At 41.5% G+C, this 24,153-nt stretch overlaps 1 protein-coding gene across 2 annotated transcripts in view; it reads left to right on the top strand.

Moving 5' to 3' along the window:
* The window catches only part of LOC126354533 (beta-1-syntrophin), an 879,981-nt gene that overhangs the window by 812,429 nt on the left and 43,399 nt on the right, over positions 1 to 24,153 (top strand). For both annotated transcript variants that reach the window (XM_050004264.1, XM_050004263.1), the window contains exons 4-5: positions 10,802 to 10,983; positions 21,816 to 21,994. In XM_050004264.1, the coding sequence (XP_049860221.1) occupies positions 10,802 to 10,983; positions 21,816 to 21,994 (361 nt within the window). The remainder of the gene's footprint in view (positions 1 to 10,801; positions 10,984 to 21,815; positions 21,995 to 24,153) is intronic.

Below are 24,153 nucleotides of genomic sequence, written 5' to 3'. Positions count from 1 at the left end.
GAAGTTTCGAGAACATACCTTCACCGAGGAGTCAAGTAGTATATTGCTCCCTCCTACATAGAGGGTGTTACAAAAAGGTACGGCCAAATTTTCGGGAAACATTACTCACACACAAATAAAGAAAAGATGTTATGTGGACATGTGTCCGGAAACGCTTAATTTCCATGTTAGACCTCATTTTAGTTTCGTCCACCTACGCTCAGTGGAGCACGTTATGATTTAAACGGGATACTCTGCCTGTGCTATTACAACATGTGCCTTTACAAGTACGACACATGTGGTTCATGCACGATGGAGCTCCTGCACATTTCAGTCGAAGTGTTCGTACGCTTTTCAAAAACAGATTCGGTGACCGATGGATTGGTAGAGGCGGTCCAATTCCATGGCCTCCACGCTCTCCTGACCTCAACCCTCTTGACTTTCGTTTATGGGGGCATTTGAAAGCTCTTGTCTACGCAACCCTGGTACCAAATGTAGAGACTCATCGTACTCGTATTGTGGACGGCTGTGGTACAATACGCCATTCTCCAGGGCTGCATCAGCGCATCAGGGATTCCATGCGACGGAGGGTTGATGCATGTATCCTCGCTAACGGAGGACATTTTGAACATTTCCTGTAATAAAGTGTTTGAAGTCACGCTGGTACGTTCTGTTGCTGTATGTTTCCATTCCATGATTAATGTGATTTGAAGACTAGTAATAAAAGAGCTCTAACATGGAAAATAAGCGTTTCTGGACACATGTCCACATAACATATTTTCTTTCTTTGTGTGTGAGGAATGTTTCCTGAAAGTTTGGCCGTACCTTTTTGTAACACCCTGTATATCTCGCGAAGAGACCATGAGGTTAAAATCAGAGAGATTAGAGCCCACACAGAGGCATACCGACAGTCCTTCTTTCCACGAACAATACGAGACTGGAGTAGAAGGGAGAACTGATAGAGGTACTTAAGGTACCCTCCGCCACACAGCGTCAGGTGGCTTGCGGAGTATGGATGTAGAGGGCTTGTCCACGGGACTACACGGCAAAACGAACTGCCCGGCTGCCGGATACATCTCCGGTTATCCATTGCATAGCCGGCATCCGGACGGTGCGCCGGGTTTTCAGTTGGACATGTTGGAACATGTCTGCGTGTCCACGAGCCGGCAGCTTGCCGGGTGAGTTTAGTCGCGCCTGGAGCCGTCTTACGTGCTACATGTTGAGTTTCAAGATGAATGCTGAACTGAATATTGACTATGAAGTTTTGATTGCGATGGTGGGGGAACGACCAATCATGTGGGATAAGACAACCGAAGAATATAAGGATAGATGACTGACTTTGGAAGCGTGGAAGGATGCGTGTACAAACTTAAAGAAGATTTTAAACCGCTTGGAGATAAGGAAGGAAATGATATAGGTATGTAGTTTCGCGTCATATCAAATTTATTTTCTTTCCTTTTCATTACACACCACATTCATTCTTTCTATACTATTGTTTGCTTCACATAAAATATGAATACATTAGACGAACTTATCTTGCCACGGAGTTTTGCCATTTTCAGAAACAAAGTAATTAGGAACTTATTTCTGGTAGTGCTCGCTGACACGCCACCTCGCACTGCTTGTGTACGTGGCAGTTCTCGCAGGTCAGCGTCCACATCTATAGTCGTATCCGCACACAGAGTATTAAGACCCTCTTCTTTAGGGATGAAATTTTGTAGAACAGTACAAGCCTTCACGATATCAGTCGCAAAATCAGTGGAGACATTTCAAGCTCGGTGAAAAATCCTCCATTTATTGGCCATTATGCCAATAACACACTCTACAAATTATCGTGCTTTGCTTAAGCGATAGTTAAAAATACGCTTAGTGATATCAAGCTCTCGCCCACCAAAGGGACGACGTAAATTATTAAGCAATGCAAATGCTTCATCTGCAACGAAAAAAAAGGCAGTTCCGCTGGAATATTTTGGAATACCCTAGGAGGAGGTAGGTTCAATGTGTTCGTCTCCAATTTTTTCCATAAAGACGTTTCGTTCAAAATTCTAGAGTCACAATCTTTACCATAAGCAACGACATCCACATAAGTATAATTATAATTTGTATCGACTACCGCCATCAGGATTAACGAATAATAGCCTTTATAATTGAAAAACATCGATCCACTGGTTTGATATGTTTACCATCAATGGCCCCTACGCAGTTTGGAAATTTTGCAGTATTTTCAAACTGACGCGCTATATTCAGCTAGTCATTTTCCCTCAGAATGGGCGTATATGTGTTATGCAATAACAACCACATCTTCACACAAACCTCACGTACAATTCTAGTAATTGTTTTTATTCCCAGTCTGAAACTGTAGTGGAGATCGGTGAAAGTATTTCCTGTTGCAAGGTATCTGAAATGAGAAAAACATTTGGGTTTGATTCTACTCCGGCTTTCTTTTCTTTTCAGGAAAGATGGTAGTAAAAAAATGGGCAAACATAAGAGATAACTGGGTGAAATGCCACAGTCAATAACAGCGGTTCTGGAGCAAGCATGAAGCGGAAATACGTATATTATGAGCAGCTACATCCTCTAAAAAAATTGCAGACAGACGAGAAACTTCATCAGATAAACCGGATAATAGTGACGACGTAAACCCCGCTGACAATAAGTCTGAAAAATATTGTCACCAAGTTAAAGAAAAGGCACAGAAAAACAAAACAGCTACAAATGAGTTGGACAGAAAAATGATGAGTATCATTGACGCCTCTATTAAGCAGGGCTACAGTAGAAGTATGTCCTTTTTAGGGAGTTTGCCCAACTATAAATAAATTTAACGATGATGATATCCTGGACTTCCAGTACGAAGTCATGAAGCTTATAAAAAGAATTAGGTCGACACCACAATACAGAAATATACATCAGCAATCTGCCCAAGATTCCTGGAACTATGCCTCACAGGAATACCAAACTTTTGGTACATCGTCGTATCATACACCAAGGCCAAATCAAGATAGCAACTATTCGGTGTACAATTCTGCAGAACACTTACCAAGTATCAACATGTACAAGACCACCTAATGAAGACATGTCTTCGGAAACGTATGCAAGTCCTGCATCCATCGTATCCAACGTTTCCGAGATATTTGATTTTTGAAACTAATTCTAAATCGAGCATAGTTTCTTTCGTCTCAATGGAAATAAGAAAACCCTATTCACTGTCATTCTACTTTGTTTAGCAAGAGCGTTTTTAAGTTGTAGTGTTATTTTTGATACAGCAAATTAATAGTTTCTAATAAGCCACAGCTGCAAAATACTAACACGACTTCTTTACAGACGAATGGAAAAACTAGTAGAAGCCGATCTCGGGGAAGATCAGTTAGGGATTCCGTAGAAACACTGGAACACGTGAGGCAATACTGACCTTACGACTTATCTTAGAAGAAAGATTAAGGAAAGGCAAACCTACGTTTCTAGCATTTGTAGTCTTAGAGGAAGCTTTTGACAATGTTGACTGGAATACTCTCTTTCAAATTCTAAAGGTGGCAGGGGTAAAATACAGGGAGCGAAAGGCTATTTACAGTTTGTACAGAAACCAGATGGCAGTTATAAGAGTCGAGGGACATGTAAGGGAAGCAATGGTTGGGAAGGGAGTGAGACAGGGTTGTAGTCTCTCCCCGATGCTATTCAATCTGTATATTGAGCAAGCAGTAAAGGAAACAAAAGAAAAATTCGGAGTAGGTATTAAAATCCATGGAGAAGAAATAAAAACTTTGAGGTTCGCCGATGACATTGTAATTCTGTCAGAGACAGCAAAGGGATTGGAAGAGCAGTTGAACGGAATGGACAGTGTCTTGAGAGGAGGATATAAGATGAACATCAACAAAAACAAAACGAGGATAACGGAATGTAGTGGAATTAAATCAGGTGATGTTGAGGGAATTAGATTAGGAAATTAGACATTTAAAGTAGTAAAGAAATTTTGCTATTTGGGGAGCAAAATAACTGATGATGGTCGAAGTAGAGAGGATATAAAATGTAGACTGGCAATGGCAAGGAAAGCGTTTCTGAAGAAGCGAAATTTGTTAACATCGAGTATAGATTTAAGTGTCAGGAAGTCAGTTCTGAATGTATTTGTATGGAGTGTAGCCATGTATGGAAGTGAAACATGTACGATAAATAGTTTGGACAAGAAGAGAATAGAAGCTTTCGAAATGTGGTGCTACAGACGAATGCTGAAGATTAGATGGGTAGATCACATAACTAATGAGGAAGTATTGAATAGGATTGGGGAGAAGAGAAGTTTGTGGCACAACTTGGCCAGAAGAAGGGATCGGTTGGTATGACATGTTCTGAGGCATCAAGGGATCACCAATTTAGCATTGGAAGGCAGCGTGGAGGGAAAAAATCGTAGAGGGAGACCAAGAGATGAATACACTAAGCAGATTCAGAAGGATGTAGGTTGCAGTAGGTACTGGGAGATGAAGAAGCTTGCACAGGATAGAGTAGAGTAGCATGTAGAGCTGCATCAAACCAGTCTCAGGACTGAAGACCACAACAACAACAACAATAATTAAATTTCAATTGTGTACTTACCTCAGTGCCACTGCAGGCATTTCGGTAGGAGATATGCAGTTTCACATATTGGTGTCTTCATGTTGCAAATGAGCTTGTAATGACAGTAATATGTCAAACGTTGTTTTTTGACATCCTGTAAAAATTAAAGTGCTTTGTGTCGTCCTGTCGTAGTTTTTCATATAGCGTACTGAAGGCACCAAATTTAAATCGCTCTTGTAGCACAGGATGCACGCTGTTCCTTTTTGTAAAAATAATATAGTGCAACTAGAGTGCAAAAGTTGCTGTTATCCATCCTGCTGCTCCGTTGCATACGATTCGACGGCAATATTTCCGGCGCCGTCTCCGTGGATAAGGGTGTCCGGTTTTCTACCGGCCGGCAGAAATGCCGGTCCGGCGAATATTCTGGTCGTGGACAAGGGCCCTTACAGGGCAAGCTGCGCTTCTCTCCCCCGTTGCTTCTCTGCACTTTTAAGTTGCCTACTCTGTTGTGGACCCAACTCGTGGTGACCGAGTAAAACTGTGTTCTTCCGCGACAGCGTGGGAGTAAAATAAATTGTCTTTTAACGGTCCAAGCCATGTTGGGATTTAGTTAGTGACATGCTTTCCAGGTATCACAGATTTATTCTGACCTTTTATCCGATGGCCTTATGCTTTCGTGACTAATAACTCACAAATTCCAACAGTCACTTTCTAAACATAGCAGCAAATGTAGGATTAAATGGTTCACTCGGAGGAGCAAGAGAATATACCAAAAATGCCATTCTACAAAACTTTATGCAGCTAGAAGTAGCACCAACGTCCTTCACTGAAATTATACGATTATAAAAATTCTAAAAAAAAGCTCATGTGGCGTTTATGGAATTTCAAACAGAATCCTGACAAATTGTCCAAACTTAATAGGTAATGTCCTTAATGATATATGCAATGCGTAGCTGGCACAGAGTATTTTTCCAGACAGGTTAAAATATGCAATTGCTAAACCACTTCATAAGAAAAGGGACAAGACAGACTTAAACATTTATTGCCTGATTTTCTTGCTGATATCTCTTTTCAAAACATTTTATTAAGTAATGTACTCTACTGGATTCCATGACGGTTTCTTGACTGAGAAAGCTGTTTGTACATTCACTCATCGAATAATACAAGCTTTAAATAATACCGCCAGTTCATATTTTTGTGGTCTTTCCATATGTCTGATTGCATAGATTATGTTAGTCTCTTAGATTAAGTTTTATGGAATTGATGGATGTATGCACAATTGGTCTGAATCGTACTTAACAAACATAATTCTAAAGGTTGTGCTGAATAATTCACTGTCGGGACGGTAGAAAATTTTAGTGACTGGGGGCAAAACAATCCCAAAGAGAGTCCTACAGGGTTCAGTTTTGAGTCCGCTCCTATCCCTCATAATGTGAACGACCTTCCACTTAACATTCAACAAGCAAAATTGGTACTTTTTGCAGACGATACTAGTGTTTAAATAAATCCCATTACAGAGGAAGCAGCAGAAAAGTTGGTAAATGATGTTTTCCTAAGCACTGTTAAAGAAGTGTCTGAAAATGGACTCTCTTAAATTTTGAAAAAACACACTAGCTTAGTTCTGTGAAACAAATAGAGACGTACGAACAATTGATCAGCAAATGAGCAGAAGTCAGTAAGTAGGGTAAAATACTCCAAATTTTTTGGGTGTACATATTGATGAAAACTTGAGCTGGAGAAGCATATTACTGAGCTTTTCAAACAATTAAGTTCAATTATTTTTTGTTCTTCGTGTATTTTGGAAACAAACGTATCAGCCTCCAGGCATATTTCGCATATTTTCACTTAGTAATGCCTTACGGAATAAACAAAGAAAGTGTTGATTGCACAAAAGCAAGCAGTAAGAATAATTCGTGATTATCACGAATGGATGCCACGCAGGTACCTATTCAAGGAGTTATGCATTTTAATTGCCCGTTACAATACATATATCCGCTAATGAAATTCGTCATAAATAATCCATCACAGTTTGAGAAGAACAGTGATGTCCATACTTACAACACTAGACGGTAAAATGACCTTTATTACCGATTGTTAAAGCTGTCAGTGGCTGAGAAAGGAGTGCAATATGCAGCAACAAAAATTTTTGATTATTTGCCTAATAACATAAAATGTCAGACAAATAGCAAAGCAACTTTTAAATCTACTGTAAAATCATTTTTTCCTGTACAACTCCGTGTATTCCATTGCCGAATTTCTACTTAAAAGCTGGTAGCCAATAAAAGAAGTGTGGTTCCATGAATAGGACTAAACGTAATGATGTGTTCATTAATGTTAACACTAATGATGTATACATATCCTGTAAACTGACTCATTCGACATCCACGTAGAAGAATCGTTCAAATGCTCTATGGAAGTCGCAGCTAGCTAATCAACACGTGTGGATCTAGAGCAAAATTAATTTACAGGGGATATTGGTTTATTAAGTTTTACAGCTCGCATAATATGCAAGCAGTTCAACCGTCACTGCGGTCGCAATTTCCCCTTCTGTCTGAATCTGCAATTGGAAATTAAATTAATCAATTGAATTTGTGTGCTGTCTCTGTTTGGACTGGGCTCACGCTAGTGCCACTGCACGTACGTTGGAGGCGCCCTGGAAAAAGAAACGGTTTACAAGGTGACCTAAACATGGCCTGTTATTAGCTTTAACTCCTGTGCGTCCTGTATTTCAGTGGACATTTGTGGCTGCAACGTTGACTGGAGGCAATCGGAAACTGTTTAGTAGGGCAGGGAGTGGGGAGATAATCTACATACAAGCTAAGAACTGTAACCATGTGCACATTACCGGTCCCATGTCCATGTCCATGTTTACATTTTACTACAGTCTGAGCATTGTTCATTGCCGTTTAATACATGGTAATATGCACATATTTCATCTCCAATAATTACGTTTTTATTTGATGAATATGACAACCTAAAAGCTGCAATAGGTACTCGTCACTCTAATTACTACCATTCTGGAAATTTCCCCATCAAAATCACTAAAATTTGGATGGAACATATTGTAGGACAATTACTGTTTCTTATCACTGTCAAGCTGTTCTTCACGTTACCATTTGAGCCACTTTAAACTCGAATGTGACTTCAATATCATCATCTTATTGCCTACCATATTTTCTTGGGTATCACCAATTAATATTCTGCGTCTCATGACATTTACACTGCTTATGCACTGACTACGTTAATGTTACATTTTATATTTACTAATATATATTCAGTGTAGCTCTGTTCTTCAAAATTCTGCCTACCTTCACCAGACTCCATAACCCACTGACCACTTGAAAATGCAAGTGTGCTCGCATCGTAAAATGTGCTTGTCAGTGCTACAATCCCCTACAAATGTCTGTCTGCCAAAGAACTTGGTTTTGCTATATACACATCTGATGAAAAGTATCTGAACACCTATTACTGGAAATTAATAAAGAGTGTGTCCATCCTTTGCTTTTACGACAGTTTGAACTCGGTTGGGAACACATTCAGTGGGTATCTGAATGTCTGTAGGCCCGAAACCAGAGAAGGAAGTGCTGTTAGAGGCTGATTTTTGGAGTGAAGTCGACATTCTAACTCATCCCAAAAGTGTTCCACAAGATTCAGGTCGAGACTACGGACAAATTAGTCTATTCCAGGAATGTTACTGTCCACAAAACATTGCCTCACAGATGCAGCTTTAAGAAAGGGTGCATTGTCCTGCCAGTACAAACATGAACTGTCTGTCTGCTGTTCACAGTACACAATACTGTAAAGTATGTGTATATCCTTCCACTTAATATTTTCTTCAGCACAATAAGGTGATTGCACCAAAATCACAAAAAACACCCCCATACTGAACACCAACTCATTTGTTCTTCTCTGCTGGCACTATACATGGTGGCAGGTGGCCTTTTCCAGCCATTTTCACAAACCCAAATCCTTTCTTCAGATTGCCACTGAGAATAGTGTGATTTATCCCTCAAAATCTTACACCACCTCATGCATCAGTGGTGACTACTATGTGGCTTATGACGAGCTACTCAACAAGTGTATCCCACTCTTTTTAAATCCCTACTCACAGTCACTGTGCTGGCCTGACTGGAACCCACGAGTGATTGTCAATACATGAGGTCTGCATGGCCTTGATTTAGCTGTGTTTGTTCCTTCACATTTCCACTTCAGTCACATCACCACCAGTCGACATGGACAAAGCTTTATAAGGGCCGTCACATCCCTGATGGACCTGTTACTCAGGTGACATCCAATGACATACCACCTTCAGTCACTCAACTCTCCTGACCTACCATTTCTGCTGTTACTGCTTCTCTGTTGACAACAAATTACTCCCTGCCTCCTCTTATACTTGCAGATCTTCATCTCATAACTTCCAATGCTCAATTCCACATTACGCAAGAGTGTCTCGAAATTTTCGATCAGTTGGTGTATAGTCCATTTACAGAGTGCAGAGCAAGTGTCAAGTTAATTTGACAGGACGACCTGGAGATGTGTGTATAGTTCTGGCTGCACATGTATAATTGGCTTAAGTAAGGCACTTATTGACCTGGGAAACACATTCTGTAAACATATTTTATAAATTTTTTTTTACAGCATTCGGGGTTCCTTTGGTGGTATTTGAGTGTGGTCTTTACTCCTAGAGAAGTTTTTTCAAATGTATTTGATATTGTAAAACATTGCTAACAGGTATAACCAGAAGGTGCTGTATTTTATTACATGGAAATACCATATTTGGTTGCTTTTGTAAAAGAAATAGCAAGCTGCAAAAAATGCTGTTTGAGAGCACCACAGCACATTAAAGCCCTATCAAAAACACTTCATTTTAGTACAATTTGTTACAATGAAGTGGCATGTCAGTGTAGTAAGGCCCTATACCTGTAAGTGCAATGTGCACTACACTTTCATGGATAATTGCAGAGGGTGTGGACAGAGCAAAATTCAGCCAATTGCCATGAGAAGAGGGGTGCAGTGCTATTTCTACACATATGCTTTGTTTTTTGTACTGAGCATCAGTGTACAAGTAGAAGTGACTCATGGAAAAAGTAAAGAATACTTAACTGTCCCTAGTTCAGACCTAGGGAGCCTAACAATCTAGAGAATTTGCACAAATTATGTATTTATGGGAATATAAACTCTGAAGAAGATATACCTAACAAATGGAAATATGCATCTCTATTAATTATGTGTAAAAATGAAATATTTGCTTCTTTGGATCAGTTGTGAGAGAGATTTTCTTTTTTCCAAGGAGAAGGTGAGACATTTTTATGAGCCATTGGATTGATTTTTGTTCCCACAAGCTTCTTCACAATTTCCCCTATCCACCTGATTCAGTTGCTCTGAAGTTAGCTCCAAAAACACACACAGGTGAAATAAAGGTGTTGTTTGTGCCAAGTGCAGCTGAAAACTAATAGAGAAGTTTAGTACTGCTACTTAATAAATCCACTCTGAATTACTATTTTTGTCTCAGATTAATAACAAACATCTCTACAGAGGAAATAACGAGTATCATCAGTATGTCTTGACCTTTGATTGACCCATTAATTTTACATGACGTAGTAATAAGGTTTTAACTATCACCGTGGAAAAATATAGGTTTGAAATTAATTCCTTATTCACTACAGTCCTAGTGCATACTGAAATCTCAGCATCACAGTACTGTGCCTCAATGTTAGAGGAGACAAAACGAAACAGTTCAGCTGATCTCCACTTTGTCAGTGGACTGCACCATTTTGTTTTGCTCTTAGATATTTATGTGTTTTCCTTCTACACTTTCACACAATCGTAAGCCTTGCAAAACATTTTTTAATTTTTTTTAATGTCAGCCTTGACTTACACAGTATTTAAATTCTGTTCTTTTTCTACACAGTCTATTTAAATCAGGGAAGAAAATATTGTTCATTAAATGTATGGAGCTTTTCCACATGTACTATACATATTTCACAGTATTAGCAGTTCTGTTAACTGCTACAAGGTAGACAGTTGTTTGAGGTGTGCTCCATTCGCAGATATAAAAGTCTAATGATGTGATACACATGTACTATCACAAATTTAATTAATTCAGGAAAGTGCAAATACATGTCATAACACAACTTGTGAAACATCTGGTGTAAAGTGTAAAAATCCAAATGTGTTCAATTATATTGTTAGTCCATTAATGACTTATTCATAACTTATCGGGATAATTGAGCTCCATTGACACAGTCTTATCTTGAGGTATTTTATGTTGGCGTTGCAGAATGGGCGGTCTGGGTCCTCGGATGGTGGAGGTGGCAGCAGCAGTGGTGGTGGGGGCAGTGAGGAGTGGCAGTCAGTGTTCGCAGCAGTGACAGATCGTGAGCTGCGCTTGTATCAGTCTGCACCATGGAGTCCTGAGGCGTGGGGCTGCCCCATCGACACCTGCCCACTAATATCCACCAGGTGAGCTCTCTGTAGCAGTCTTTCAAAGCCTTAGCAATGTCACTTAAGGTATCAGAATACCAACACATTTAAAATACTTACTTTGGGGCAATATTACACAGGATAAAACTGTGTAACGCACCAAACTTAAAAAGGTCAGGATTTATAAGTAAATGCGTGTGAACTACTTTGGTCCTAAGAAAAATTTGCATGTGATGATTGTCACATGAACTCCTATATTCTTACAAAATGTTTGAATTCCTGAATTGTGATACTTCCATAATCTTTAGCATTATTGAATCACTGAAATATGTAGTGTTTGAAATTATATCCAGTCATAGAGGATGTAAGTCATGTGTTTCTGTCAATACTTTGTCAGTAATAATAACTACTAGGACTTTGGAGGAGCTTCTGCACCATTCATATTCATTTGGAATGTGATTGATGGATACAGTCTTCACGAAACTGTGGTTATGGGGTAGGAAGCGAGTAAGAGGTGCAGTATATTGCATGTTTAAGTGAAGCAGCAAAAATTTTTACTGTCGGCTGTTACAACATAGACTGTCCTCCACATGAATATTACCCACCCCATTGTCCAGTTTAAATATTAAAATTATGATAGGCATTCTGTGCTCTCCCTATTCTTTTGACTTTCTTCCCAAAAATATTTTCAAAATTTTAAGATGATTTAATTGTTGTTATATTGAGGTCTGTATTGTGGTTTGTTTTATCACTTTAAAGTGTGTGATGCAAGTTGTGAAGACAGTCATCATTGGTGGATAACGTCAGCTACATGAATTTTCATTTCAGTTTCTTAAAGTTTCTATTCCGATTTCCTGTTTTCATGTGATTTATGCTGGTTTGATGATACATTATGCATTAGTCACAAACAGAAGTAAAAGTTTATTGGTATGCAGCTTTCTTGTACAACTAGGAAGCTGTGAGTCACATTAATTAATAATGACCTTGAGTTGCAGACAGGCACAATTAAAATACTATTACACACTAAACTTTCAGCCAAACCTTTTTTCAGAAAAGATAGAAAACACACATATTCACGCAAGCATGCACACCCCATGCACGCATGACCATTATCCATTCTAGCTGGACTGCACGTGTCACGTTGAACGAAAGCAACAATTGGCAGAGAAGGGTGTTGATAGGAGAGAGTGGGTTGATAGGTGAGTATGGATGGAGAAGAGAAGAGTACTGTCTGGTAGAGTGTGCAGAGATTTCTGTATAAGGCAGCAGACCAAGGCCATCAGGGGATTGTAGGGGGGAGGAGGGAGGTGGAGCAGAAAATGAGAGGAGCAGTTGGGGGAAAAGACTGGCGGGTGCACTTGCAGAGAGCTAACACAATGAGAGGGAGGGACGTGAATTGGGAAGAGGTTAAAAGACATGGGACAGAAACTGTTGTGTGGTGTTTGTGGGGACAGTGGATCATGTAGATTGAGTCCAGAATGATATACACAGTTCATGAAATCTGGTTGTGGTGGATGGGAGGTTCCAGATGGCATAGATTGTGACGTGTCCATAAAAATCAAGCATGGTATATTCAGCTACAAGCTATATCACAGGGTGGTTCACTTTGCTCATGGCCACAGTTTGGCGGCAGGCATTCATTCTGGATGACTGCTGGTGGGTAGTCACACCAATATAAAAAGCTATGCAACAATTTCCTGTCTCTGCTCATCTCCTTTTCCGCTCCCCATTCTCACCTCCCCCCTCCCCCAACCACCCCCACTTGCCTGCAGACTTCCAACACTGCTCTGGCAGCCTTACCCTCCCACCTTCTACGGTAGTCTATGCATGCTCTGCCAGACAGCACTCTTCCCTTCCCCTACTCATACTCCGCTAGCACTCCCCTTTCATGTTCGACTCACAACTGCTGCTTTCATTCAACACAACAGTTGCAGTCCAGCTTGAGTAGCCAGAGATTGTAGTTGTGTGTTGGGAGGTGTACCTACTTCTATGAATGTGTGTGTGTTTTCCTTTCTTTTCTGAAGAAGTTTTTGACTGAACACTTAGTGTGTAACTATCTTTTCATTGTGACCATCTGAAGCTCAACACCTCATCTTTATGGCAAGTGGCACTCTGTCGTTTTCAAACTTGTTAATATTCCAACCTGGACTTTCTATTGTTTGATATTAGTTAATAACTTTTGGTAAATGTTCCTTTTCTGTGTGACATAAAACTCCAGCAGGAAGGTGCTTTGCATTCAGGTGACACACATAAGTTTTCTAAGCAATCTGTTTGCATCATATTTTTATGTCAACAGTGCCTTTTGATTGAAAATTTTTTTTTTTAAAGACACTGGTGGCGTCGATGAGGTCTACGCCAGCATTGATATGCACTCGTCTTTGGACTCTGAGCATCGTCTTTGGACTCTGAGCATCGTCTTTGGACTCTGAGCGTCGTCTTTGGGCTGTTCTGCCATGTTCAGTTCTTTGTGAGCCTTGCATGTGTTTAGGTGAATAAATGAATTACTGCTAAATGGGTGTTGTCTGGTGTAACCAACCCAAACTGCTCCCTCACTGGTGACTTAGAGTTGTGACGTCTTCCGATTTTGCCGTTTTACTGTGTCTTCGACCTCCATGTTTGTTATTTTTGTGTGTGTTACATCGACACAGCATTCGAACAATGACTTCGGCCCAGCGGCTAACGCTGGATTTTGTGATTGACGTGCATCGTGTTGCGGGCGGTGATCGACATGCATCGTGTGGCGGGCGATGTACACCCGCCAGGACTGCAACACGATGCCTCTCACTCGATGATTTCACCAGGCATTTTCAAGCCTGCAACAATAAGTGAAGGTAGGAGTGTACATGACTCCGGCTATCAAAAGCCTTTGTTCCCGCCACATGTGCCCTCCCTCATCGACTGTGCAGTTACCTCCCACGGATCTCCGCGCAGTGCGGGACCAATGCTGATTTCTGCAAATTCTTCGTCGGACAACATGCTACTGCCAGGACAACAATTTGCCATGCCACAATCCATGCAGTACCACTCGGATACCTGCCATGTGGCCGTAATTGCTTCGTTCACAAGTCTACCTCTTCAGCATCCAACCACACCCGCACCTGCCTCGGTTCAGCATCAGCACATGTCTTCCTACTTCGATAACTCAGCCTGCAACAGGAACAATAACTTGTTATCTGTGCCTGACCACCACCTCCGTCCCACTTCTATGCCTCACTGTTTTGTGCCACGACATTCATCTTATCCACACACCGTTTTGAGTGAAGTGACTTTGAACAGTGAACATTCACACATTCCGTCCCATATTAGACATCATTTCCCACACTGTGCTTCTGGACAGCTCGCATCTCCGCAGCCTCCGTGCAACACAGGTGACCCCGGCTCTGATCATACGTCGAGCTTTCTGCGGACTAACACGCATTCTCAAACTTTGAACTTTTTCTCACCTGTCGCCCCCACGCCACTCCAGCTGAGCTTCCGCTACCATTCTCGGCACATCTCGGTGTCCCATCCGCGTCACTCTTCCACGATGCGTCAATCTGAACACACCTGCACCATGTTGAGCTTCTGCAACCACAATCGACATAGTACGGTGTGTCACCCGCGTCGGCCTTCCGCGTCGCGATGGATCGCGCTCAACAACAATGTGTCACCTCCACGCTGCCACCCGTACAACCGTCATTGCCACATCCCCTGGAGACACTCTCCTGGAATACTACAGCAACAACAGCTCAATTCAGGCAGTGCCCCGACGAACTCAACTTAACCTGTTCTTCCGAACATTCTGCAATGCTTACTGATGCTGCTGCAGTTTGATCCTGACTGAGCAACAACCTGGTTCAAAATTGTGGACAAAGTGTTCTACCATTACAAACTCAACGAATCAACCAGGTTTCTGTGCCTCATCACCCACCTGCACAACCAGGAGGACTTGATTGCTGACCTGGTCGATGCCCCGGACTCATCTAGTCAAAAAGACAGTTCTACGTTGGCTTGCACGCTCAACTGAGGCAGCAATATGGCAAGTGCTCCACGTCGAGCAACTAGGCAACGACAAACCTTCCCAGCTCTGGAGATGGCTACGTGCCCTGGTCAGCACCGATCTATTCTCTGACACAGCTCTCCTCACCATCTGCTCAGATAAACTATCTCCTCACATCCACTTTGCTCTGCCTCAAAGGTCTCCTAAACCTGTCGATCAAAGAATGACAATTGCTGACAAGCTACACGATGCATCACTGCTCTATTTTGCCAGCCACTGCCTACCTGACAAGTCTCAGGTTCAGGCTCATTGTCCTGCGGCTGGACACGGCTGGGACCGTACTGTGCTGACCATTCCACTCGCTCTGGGAAGCAGTAAACAGGCAACTGGGATGTCACTGGCTCTGCCCATGGTCACGCCCTCTTCTGCAACCGAACGTGCTGAGGCCACCGAACCTCGGCCACTGCCACTGGCAAGAAATGCAACCGCAGCGCATGTACTGTTACTTCCACACACGTTTTGGTGAGGTGGCACGGAACTGCAGACCACCCTGCTACTTCCCAAACGCCAATCGCAAGTTGGTCCGGGTGCCGCCTCCTGCGCACAACATGACAGGCACCCCCCAGTGCTCCATTCTGTACGGGAACGACCGGATAATTACAGACGACTTTACATTAAAAAAGATGCTCAGAGTCCAAAGACGAAAGCATATCGATGCTGGTGTCAACCTCATCAACGCCACACTTTCTTTGTTAACTATGTGCCTTGTTGAAACTAGATCTTGAACCCAGAAACCTACCTTGTACAGACAGTTGGCCTCTATAAAGCCACTTGAGCAAGCCTCGTAGTTGAAACTGACACTATATCGTGCCATTGTTTTCTCCCTTGTCTTTCAAACTCGATAGAAACAGTCTTGCTGATTGTGTGACAAATACCCTAACATCACCAGTTACTTCAATTTTGTAATTCAGAATGAATTTTTTTTATTCTGCATAGAGGTCATACTGTGTTATTCAACATAGAATAAGCAATAATTAGTACTGTTTCTTGATAAACATTACTTAGAATAACACAGCTTTTGTTGTTAAGTTTCTTTATAAGAAATATTACCTCACTCCACACTCATCTAAACATTTTGAATGAAATGCATAATGCCCAGGTTTCTTGATTTATTTTTATTCCTGTATGAAATTTACAGGTAAATGAAGGAAGATTAAGGTTTAATGTTCCACCAGTAAAGAAGCCATTTTTTAACTGCACTGTAGTGCAATTGCGGTAGTGTGGCACTAAGTTTGTCACTGTCAACTTTTAAGTAACATATATTGCAAGGCACATTTTTTGTGTGCATTTCGTTAGATCTAAATGCTGCAGATTTAAGTGCAAATTAAACGTGATGGTGGAAAGCAGTGCTAGAACACAAATTGACAAAGCAGAAAGAACTGAGTAATAAAGCTACTGTTTTCAATCAGGTGCACTACATGAATTTATTTGTGCTCGTTTCTGTTGCTGTGGTATATTCTTTATTTTCTACTGTTAGATATTTAGATTAATATGCTCATAATTTCTTCTGAACCATCTTAATTTAACAGCACAAATAATCAGTTATTGACAATACAATGTAAATGGATTGATAAAAAAAATCTACTCGCCAAGTGGCGGCAGGAGAAAAGGTTTAACTTTTACAAACTTCCAGAGCTAGTGGCTCCTCCTTCTGGCAGGAGAGCTGAAGATGAAGAAAGAGGGGTGAAGGAAAAGGACTGGAGAAGTTTAGGGAAAAGGGTACAGTTCAGAAAAGTCACCCAGAACCCTGGCTTGGGGCAGACTTACTGGACGGGATGAGAAGGAAAGACTGATTGTTGGGAACTATATCAGACAAAATTTGAAAACCTGACAACTTAAAGGTGGAAGATAGGGTAGTATGCAAGGAAGACATACTACTAAAACATTGTCCACGTGTTAATAAGAGTAAAAAGCTAAGAGCATTGTATGTAACAGAGGTGGGAGGTGGATGGCGAAAAATAGACAGGTCAGAAAATGAGAGATGTAAAAAAACTAAAATAGATTGTGTAGAAAGGAGTAGTTACTGTGAAGAAGTGCTGAGACAGAAGGAATTGACATAAATTAAGGCCAGGTGGGTGGCGAGAACAAAGGTAATGTTGTAGCACTAGCTCCCACCTGCTGTGTTCTGAGAAACTAGTGTCTGGGGGAAGAGTCCAGATGGCCTTTGTGGTGAAACAGGCACTGAGGTCATGACTATTGTGTTATAGAGCATGCTCTGCCACAGGATATTGTGTGTTGCCAGTATACACCTTCTGCTGACTACACCTATTCATCCTGACCGACAACTGGGCGATAATCATGCCAATGTAAAAGGCCAAACAGTGTTTACATAACAGCTGGTATATGACATGAGTTGTTTCACAGGTGGCTCTCCCTTTGATAGTACATCTACATCTACCTGATTACTCTGCTATTCACAATAAAGTGCCTGGCAGATGGTTCAATGAACCACCTTCAAGCTGTCTCTCTACCGTTCCACTCTCGAACGACGGGAAAAACAAGCATATAATTTTTTCTGTGCGAGCCCTGATTTCTCTTAGTTTATTGTGATGTAGGTGGGTACCAACAGAATGTTTTCTCAATCGGAGGAGAAAACTGGTGATTGAAATTTCATTAGAAGATCCTGTCGCAACGAAAAACACCTTTGTTTTAATGATTGCCACTCCAATTCACGTATCATGCCTGTGACACTATCTCCACTATTTCATGATAACACAAAATGGGTTGCCCTTCTTTGTACTTTCTTGATGTCATCCATCAGTCCCACCTGATGCGGATCCCACACCGCACAGCAATACTCCAGAATAGGGGGGACAAGCGTAGTGTAAGCAGTCTCTCTGGTAGACCTGTTGCACCTTCTGAGTGTTCTGCCAATGAATAGCAGTCTACCTACAATATTATCTATGTGATTGTTCCAATTTAGGTTATTTGTAATTGTAATCCCTAAGTATTTAGTTGAAATTATGGCCCTCAGATTTGTGTGACTTATCCTGTAATCGAAATTTAGGTGATTTCTTTTAGTACTCATGTGAATAACTTCACACTTTTCTTTATTCAGGGTGAGTTGCCACTTTTTGCACCATACAAATATCTTATCTATGTCTAAATCATTTTGCAAGTCATTTTGATCATCTGATGACCTTACAAGATGGTAAATGACAGCATCATCTGCAAACAATCTAAGATGGCTACTCAGATTGTCTTCTATGTCGTTAATATAGATCAGAAACAATAGAGAGCCTATAACACTTCCATGGGGAATGCTGGATATTACTTCTGTTTTACTCTATGACTTTCCGTCTGTTACTACGAACTGTGACTTGTCTGACAAGAAATCGCGAATTCAGTCGCACAACTGAGGCAATACTCTGTAGGCACACAGTTTGGTTAGAAGGCGCTTGTGGGGAACGGTGTTGAAAGCCTTCTGGAAATCTAAAAATATGGAATCAATTTGACATCCCCTGTCGATAGCACTTACTACTTCATGGGTATAAAGAGCTAGTTGTATTTCAGTACTTAATAATATTCGAATACAGTATATGTTCTAAAACCGTACTGCAAATCGACTTTGGTGATACAGGCCTGTAATTCAACGAATTACTCCTACTTCCTTTTTGGGCATTGACGTGACTCGAGCAATTTTCCAGTATATGTTTTGCCAGTTACAGGGCTGGAATAGATGGTGGTACTAGGGTGCATAGGGCAATTCTTGCAGCAGGGTAGGAGCCATAGGTTAGGGAGATGGGTACAGAAGGAGCATTGGGTCTGACAAGGATATCACGGAGGCTTGGAGGTTGACTCAAGTCTATTCTAGGTGTGGTGGGCAAATTCTTAAACAGAACGTATCTCATTTCAGGGCATGATTTGAGTAAGTCGTGGCCTTGTTGAAGTAGCTGATCAGTACATTCTAGACCAGGATAATACTGGGTGACAAGTGGTGTGCTCCAAAGTTGTTTTTGGAGGAATCAGCAGTACCAGGATTGAATGGGATAGCACTGGAAATCTGCTTTTGAACTAGGATTTTGGGATAATTATGTCCATATGGGTGAGGTGAGAGTGGTGACTTACTGCTATAAAGAATCTCCATCTGAACAAATACGTTTACCTCAAATGCCAAGTCTGTATAGGAGAGAACGTTTGACATGGAAGGGGTGGCAAATGTCAAAATGCAAGCTGTGTGACACCTCTGCATACAGCATGTGCCATCAAGATCGCATCCCTGTGATTCAAACTGACCTGCAGTCCCTCCTAAAAACCTCAGTCACCTAAAAGTGACCTATACTTCAGCTATACTGTTAAAGTTCCTGGATATCTAAATACTTTCTCCCAATTAAATTTCACATGGTTATATTCCAAATCCCCTGCCAATTTCTGTTATGTTGATCTCATCCTCACCAAATGCCAGCTACATACTTCTGCCCACATTAAACCTAACAACGAACACCACTACTTACATTTTGTCATTTTCCATCTCTTCCATGTCAAACATTCCCTCCATTATAGCCTTGGCATTTGAGACAAACGTGTTTGTTCAGATGCAGCCTCTTTACAGCACTACACTCTTACCTCAGCCTTCACTGTATGTAATTATCCCAACAGCCTAGTTCAAAAGTAGATTTCCTAGGCCATCACATTCAATCCTGGTACTGCTGATTCCTCCAAAAACCGAGCGAGGTGGTGCAGTGGCTAGCACACTAGACTCACATTCGGGAGGACGACAGTTCAATCCCGCGTCCGGCCATCCTGATTTTGGTTTTCCATGATTTCCCTAAATCGCTTCAGGCAAATGCGGGGATGGTTTCTTTGAAAGGGCACAACCGACTTCCTTCCCCATCCTTCCCTAATCCGATGAGACCAATGATCTCGCTGTCTGGTCTCCTCCCCCAAACAATCCAACCCAACCCATTACTCCAAAAAACAGCTTCAGAGGATGTCAATTGTTGCCCAGTATTATTCTGGACTTGAATATATTAATCAGTTACTTTTACAAGGTGATTACTTCCTAAAATCATGCCCTGAAATGAGATACTTTCTGTCTGAGATTTTGCCCACCACACCTACAATAGATTTTTGTCACCCTCCCAGTCTCTGGAATATTCTTGTCAGACCAAATGCTCCTTCTGTATTCATCTCCCTACCCTATGGCTCCTACCCCTGGGACCATACCTGTAACTGGCAAAACATATACTATGAAAGGGAGAGCCATCTGTGAAACAACATGTCATGTACCAGCTGTTATGTAAACACTGTTTGGCCTTTTACATGGGCATGACTACCACCCAGTTGTCAGTCAGGGTGAATGGGCATAGGCAGAGGGTGTATACTGCAACACACAATATCCTGTTGCAGAGCATGCTATACAACATGACTGTCATGACATTGGTGCCTGTTTCACCACATGTGCCATCTGGATTCTTGCCCCAGACAATGGATTGTCAGAACTCTTCAGGTAGGAACTAGTGCTACACAATGACCTTGATTCTCGCCACCTACCTGGCCTTAATTTATGTTAATTCCTTCCATCTCAGCATTTATTCACAGTAACTACTCTTTTCTACACAATCCATTTTAGTTTTTTACATCTTTCATTTTCTGACCTGTCTATTTTTCGCCATCCACCTCCCACCTATGTTACATACAATGCTGTTAGCTTTTTTACTCTTATTAACTCATGGATGATGTTTTAGTAGTAAGTCTTCCTTGCATACTACCTTATCTTCCTGCTTTAAGCTTTCAGGTTGTTTCTTCTCCTGCCGCCACTTAGTGGGTAGATGGACATTGTAGTAACAATCTTAATGATTTGTTCACATAATTCAGACTACATCAATGCCCTTAGACATGTATTTCAGATACCATGTCACCATTTGAACAGTATGTGGTAGTGATGTTTATCATGTAAATAAGAATAAATATGATCTGTCTTCCACAGCTGAATTTTTATTATTGTTTTTACCAAACATATTTGACTCAATCAGATTAGGCATTTTCAATGGTTCATATGGAAACAACATATCATTTCTTTAACTATAAATATTTTTGTTGTGGAATATGAGTTATTAACTGGTAGCACATTTTTGTTATCTTAATGTTTACTCTATTTAAAATTACATGATTGTGGTTTAACTCTTACATTTGTGTCTCCTGTGCTATATGTGTGTTCACTGGACAAACAAAATAGGCAGTGAGTATGTATATAGCATGGGAGACATAAAAGTACCGTAAGTGCCAAACTACAATTTTGTAAATGTAAGTATTAAGAGAATCTAAATGTTCAACCAAGAAAAACAACATACCTCACAACAAATATTTATAGCTAAATGATGATCCCTTTTATTTCTTTGTCGACCACTGAAGTTATCTAACACAGTTAGGTGAAATGTTTTTGACAAAAACCATAAAAAATATCAGGTTTATAAGACAGTTAGTAGTTACTCCTATCTGCATGGTAAATGCAATGGAAGTAGCACCTGAGGAAGAATGACTGTAAATATGAACAATATGTATATGTTGAATTAATGTACGCTTGTTTTTCCAACTTCTCTTGCATAAAATTAAGTTCTTTTTATTTAATTATAAAATTGCTTGACCTGTCAAGTCTTGATTTGCTGCAATTGCTTTCCGTACAACTTTCCTTTTGTGCAATTTTTCTAAAATCTGCCACCAGGACACTTTATTTCAAGTGATGAAATATGCTTTAAGTGACACTAAACTATACTTATCATCTAGGTGTTAAACAGGTGATTCTTGTGATACTGTTTCCTCTGGTTATTTTAGTTGAATCTTGTTGAAAGTTAGACCAGAATGTCTAATAAATGAAATTACTTTTTGACAGGCTAGTGAGCTCAACTCGACAGACAGATATGATCACATTCAGTGTCCGTTGTGGAACACCGGATGGTGTAGTAACACATCATCTTCGAGCAGAAACTCATCGTGATCTTGCCAACTGGGCGCGATCTCTTGTACAAGGCAGCCATGCCTGTGCTAGTGCCCAGCGAGAACTTGCTTGTCGTAAGTACTTATATTTATTTGATATGATAGTGTACATTAAGCAATATTTTCTGTTTCCTGTGGCCTGGTGGGTATTGCAGCATAGTGAGTGTGCATGCGATTAGTGGGCAGAGGTCTGCATTGTGGAGCCATTAGCTAGGTGACAGTGGTGTTTGATGGAAGAGTTTGGAAACTGGACTTGGTTGGGTCTTTTGATCTACATAGTTTTCTATTGCTCCCTGTTCTGTCTGTGCGGACATTTCTCCAGAAGTTAGAATGGAGCATTTTGAGGGAGTGTAGCAGTGTACATTTCCCAGTCCAGTGGTTGACTCTTGAAATCTCTCTTATGGTTGCAGGGTATTCATTATTGGTATTGGAGAGTGAACTCTATCACATGGGTCAGAGCAAAACTTGCGATTAAAGTGTCCATACGGTGAAGGCACACACTACAAGATACTGAAACCCATGTAGCCAGAATAGTATAAGTTTATTTTGTCTGTGAGCAAATAGGACAGTAGTCTCTGGATTCCCCATGAATAACGAAATAATGCTTCGTGGGTGTCTGGATATGTGGCTTGGTGCTAGTGTAGTGAGCATCACATCATAGTAGAAAGTCCTTGGTCAGTCAACCAAGTCTGGCGTGCTCAGTGATTGGAGCTTTGTGCTTAGGAACTGCAGTGAGCTGCCATGGCATTACTCCTGATGACTGGTGGCTGCACTTGGTGAGGAGAGCTCCACACTGAAGAACTGTGAATGGTCAGTGCCTGGCCATGGATCTGCTCCAGTGTGCAACTGGCATTGGTCGGCATAGCCACAACTTCTATAGCTGGATCATGGAAGGATACTAGGACTGACCTGGGAGGCATGTGACTTGTTGGACATGTGGTGACTTCTAGAGACTTGGAGGTAAACAATCCTGCAGATCTATATTTCTGTTGTATTGTTTCCTTGTGATTTCCAGAGTCTGTGTAGTAAGTGAGCAGTGAATATATGCTACTTCCTCAACATTTCTGTCTGAAGGGTAGTTGAATCATAGGTGCTAGCCATACAGTGCTGCACACTTTCCCCTGTAGATGATGAAACCATCGTAAAAAAAGGGAGACCCCACGAGGAAGGATGCAAGCAGTGCAAGGGCTGCTGTGGTGGCAAGAGCTATGCTGGATCACTGTTGTGGAAAGGCAACAGGAGATTAGTAGACAAGGCTTGTGATGAAACTTCCTCAAGGGCATCACTGAAAGTGCCAGAAGGACCTGCTCGTATTCCGTTGGGGATGGTTGGGATGGCAGCCAGGCTGGAGCGACACAGGAGGAGAACTCATAGAAATTATGGTGTGTGCTGAAGAGTTGCCTGCCAGGAAGCCACACCACAAAAGCATAGGAACCCTGAAGGTGTGTGTGTGTGTGTGTGTGTGTGTGTGTGTGTGTGTGTGTGTGTGTGTGTGTGTGTGTGTGTTAGGGAGAGAGAGAGAGAGAGAGAGATATGGTATGAGGGAGAGCACAGTGGTGCACAAAGGTGCAGAAGGATGATTTGATGTATGAGAGCATGGTGTAGTGCACTGAAGGGCACACTGGTGTGTGAAAGCATGCTTTGGTTCACAATAATGCATGAGGGCATGTGTCAGTCTGCATGTTGGTTCACATGTTGGTATGCAGTGGTGCGCAGGAATTCACATTGGTATGTGGGAGCACACATTGGTGTGTGGGAGCATGCATTGGTGCCCAGGAACATGTGTTGGTATGCGATGGTGCACAGTTGTGCACATTGGTGAGTGTTCGTTTCTATTTGGAGTGTGAATGTGCATGTTTAAAGCATGGAAGAGGACCAAACACAGGTGTGCACATGTGTAGCACAAGCAGCTTTGCACATGGGACACAGAAAGAGAAACAGATGCCAGAAGAATGAGAGAAGGGTCAGACAGGGTGGTGGCACTGTGGCCAGCACTGAAAAAGTTGGTTGCCATGATGGCGGTAGCAGCTTCAGTGGTTGCAGTTGCAGTGGCAGTGGCAGTGGGATAACTGTCATTGGGCAGGCCAGTTCTGTGGACATCAGAATGTGCAATAACAGCATCTGGGATGCACTAACCAGTGGGACCTGTGGCACAGTAGGGTGTGAAGTGTCCAGAAAGAGTGGAAAAGGAGGAGGATGCAGCAGGGAAAATGTCCCAGAAGAGAAAGGGTGTA

Source organism: Schistocerca gregaria, chromosome 3 (assembly GCF_023897955.1).
Source record: "Schistocerca gregaria isolate iqSchGreg1 chromosome 3, iqSchGreg1.2, whole genome shotgun sequence".
Taxonomy (NCBI): Eukaryota; Metazoa; Arthropoda; class Insecta; order Orthoptera; family Acrididae; genus Schistocerca; species Schistocerca gregaria.
Note: the sequence above shows the minus strand (reverse complement) of the source record. Positions and strands in the feature narration are given on the sequence as shown.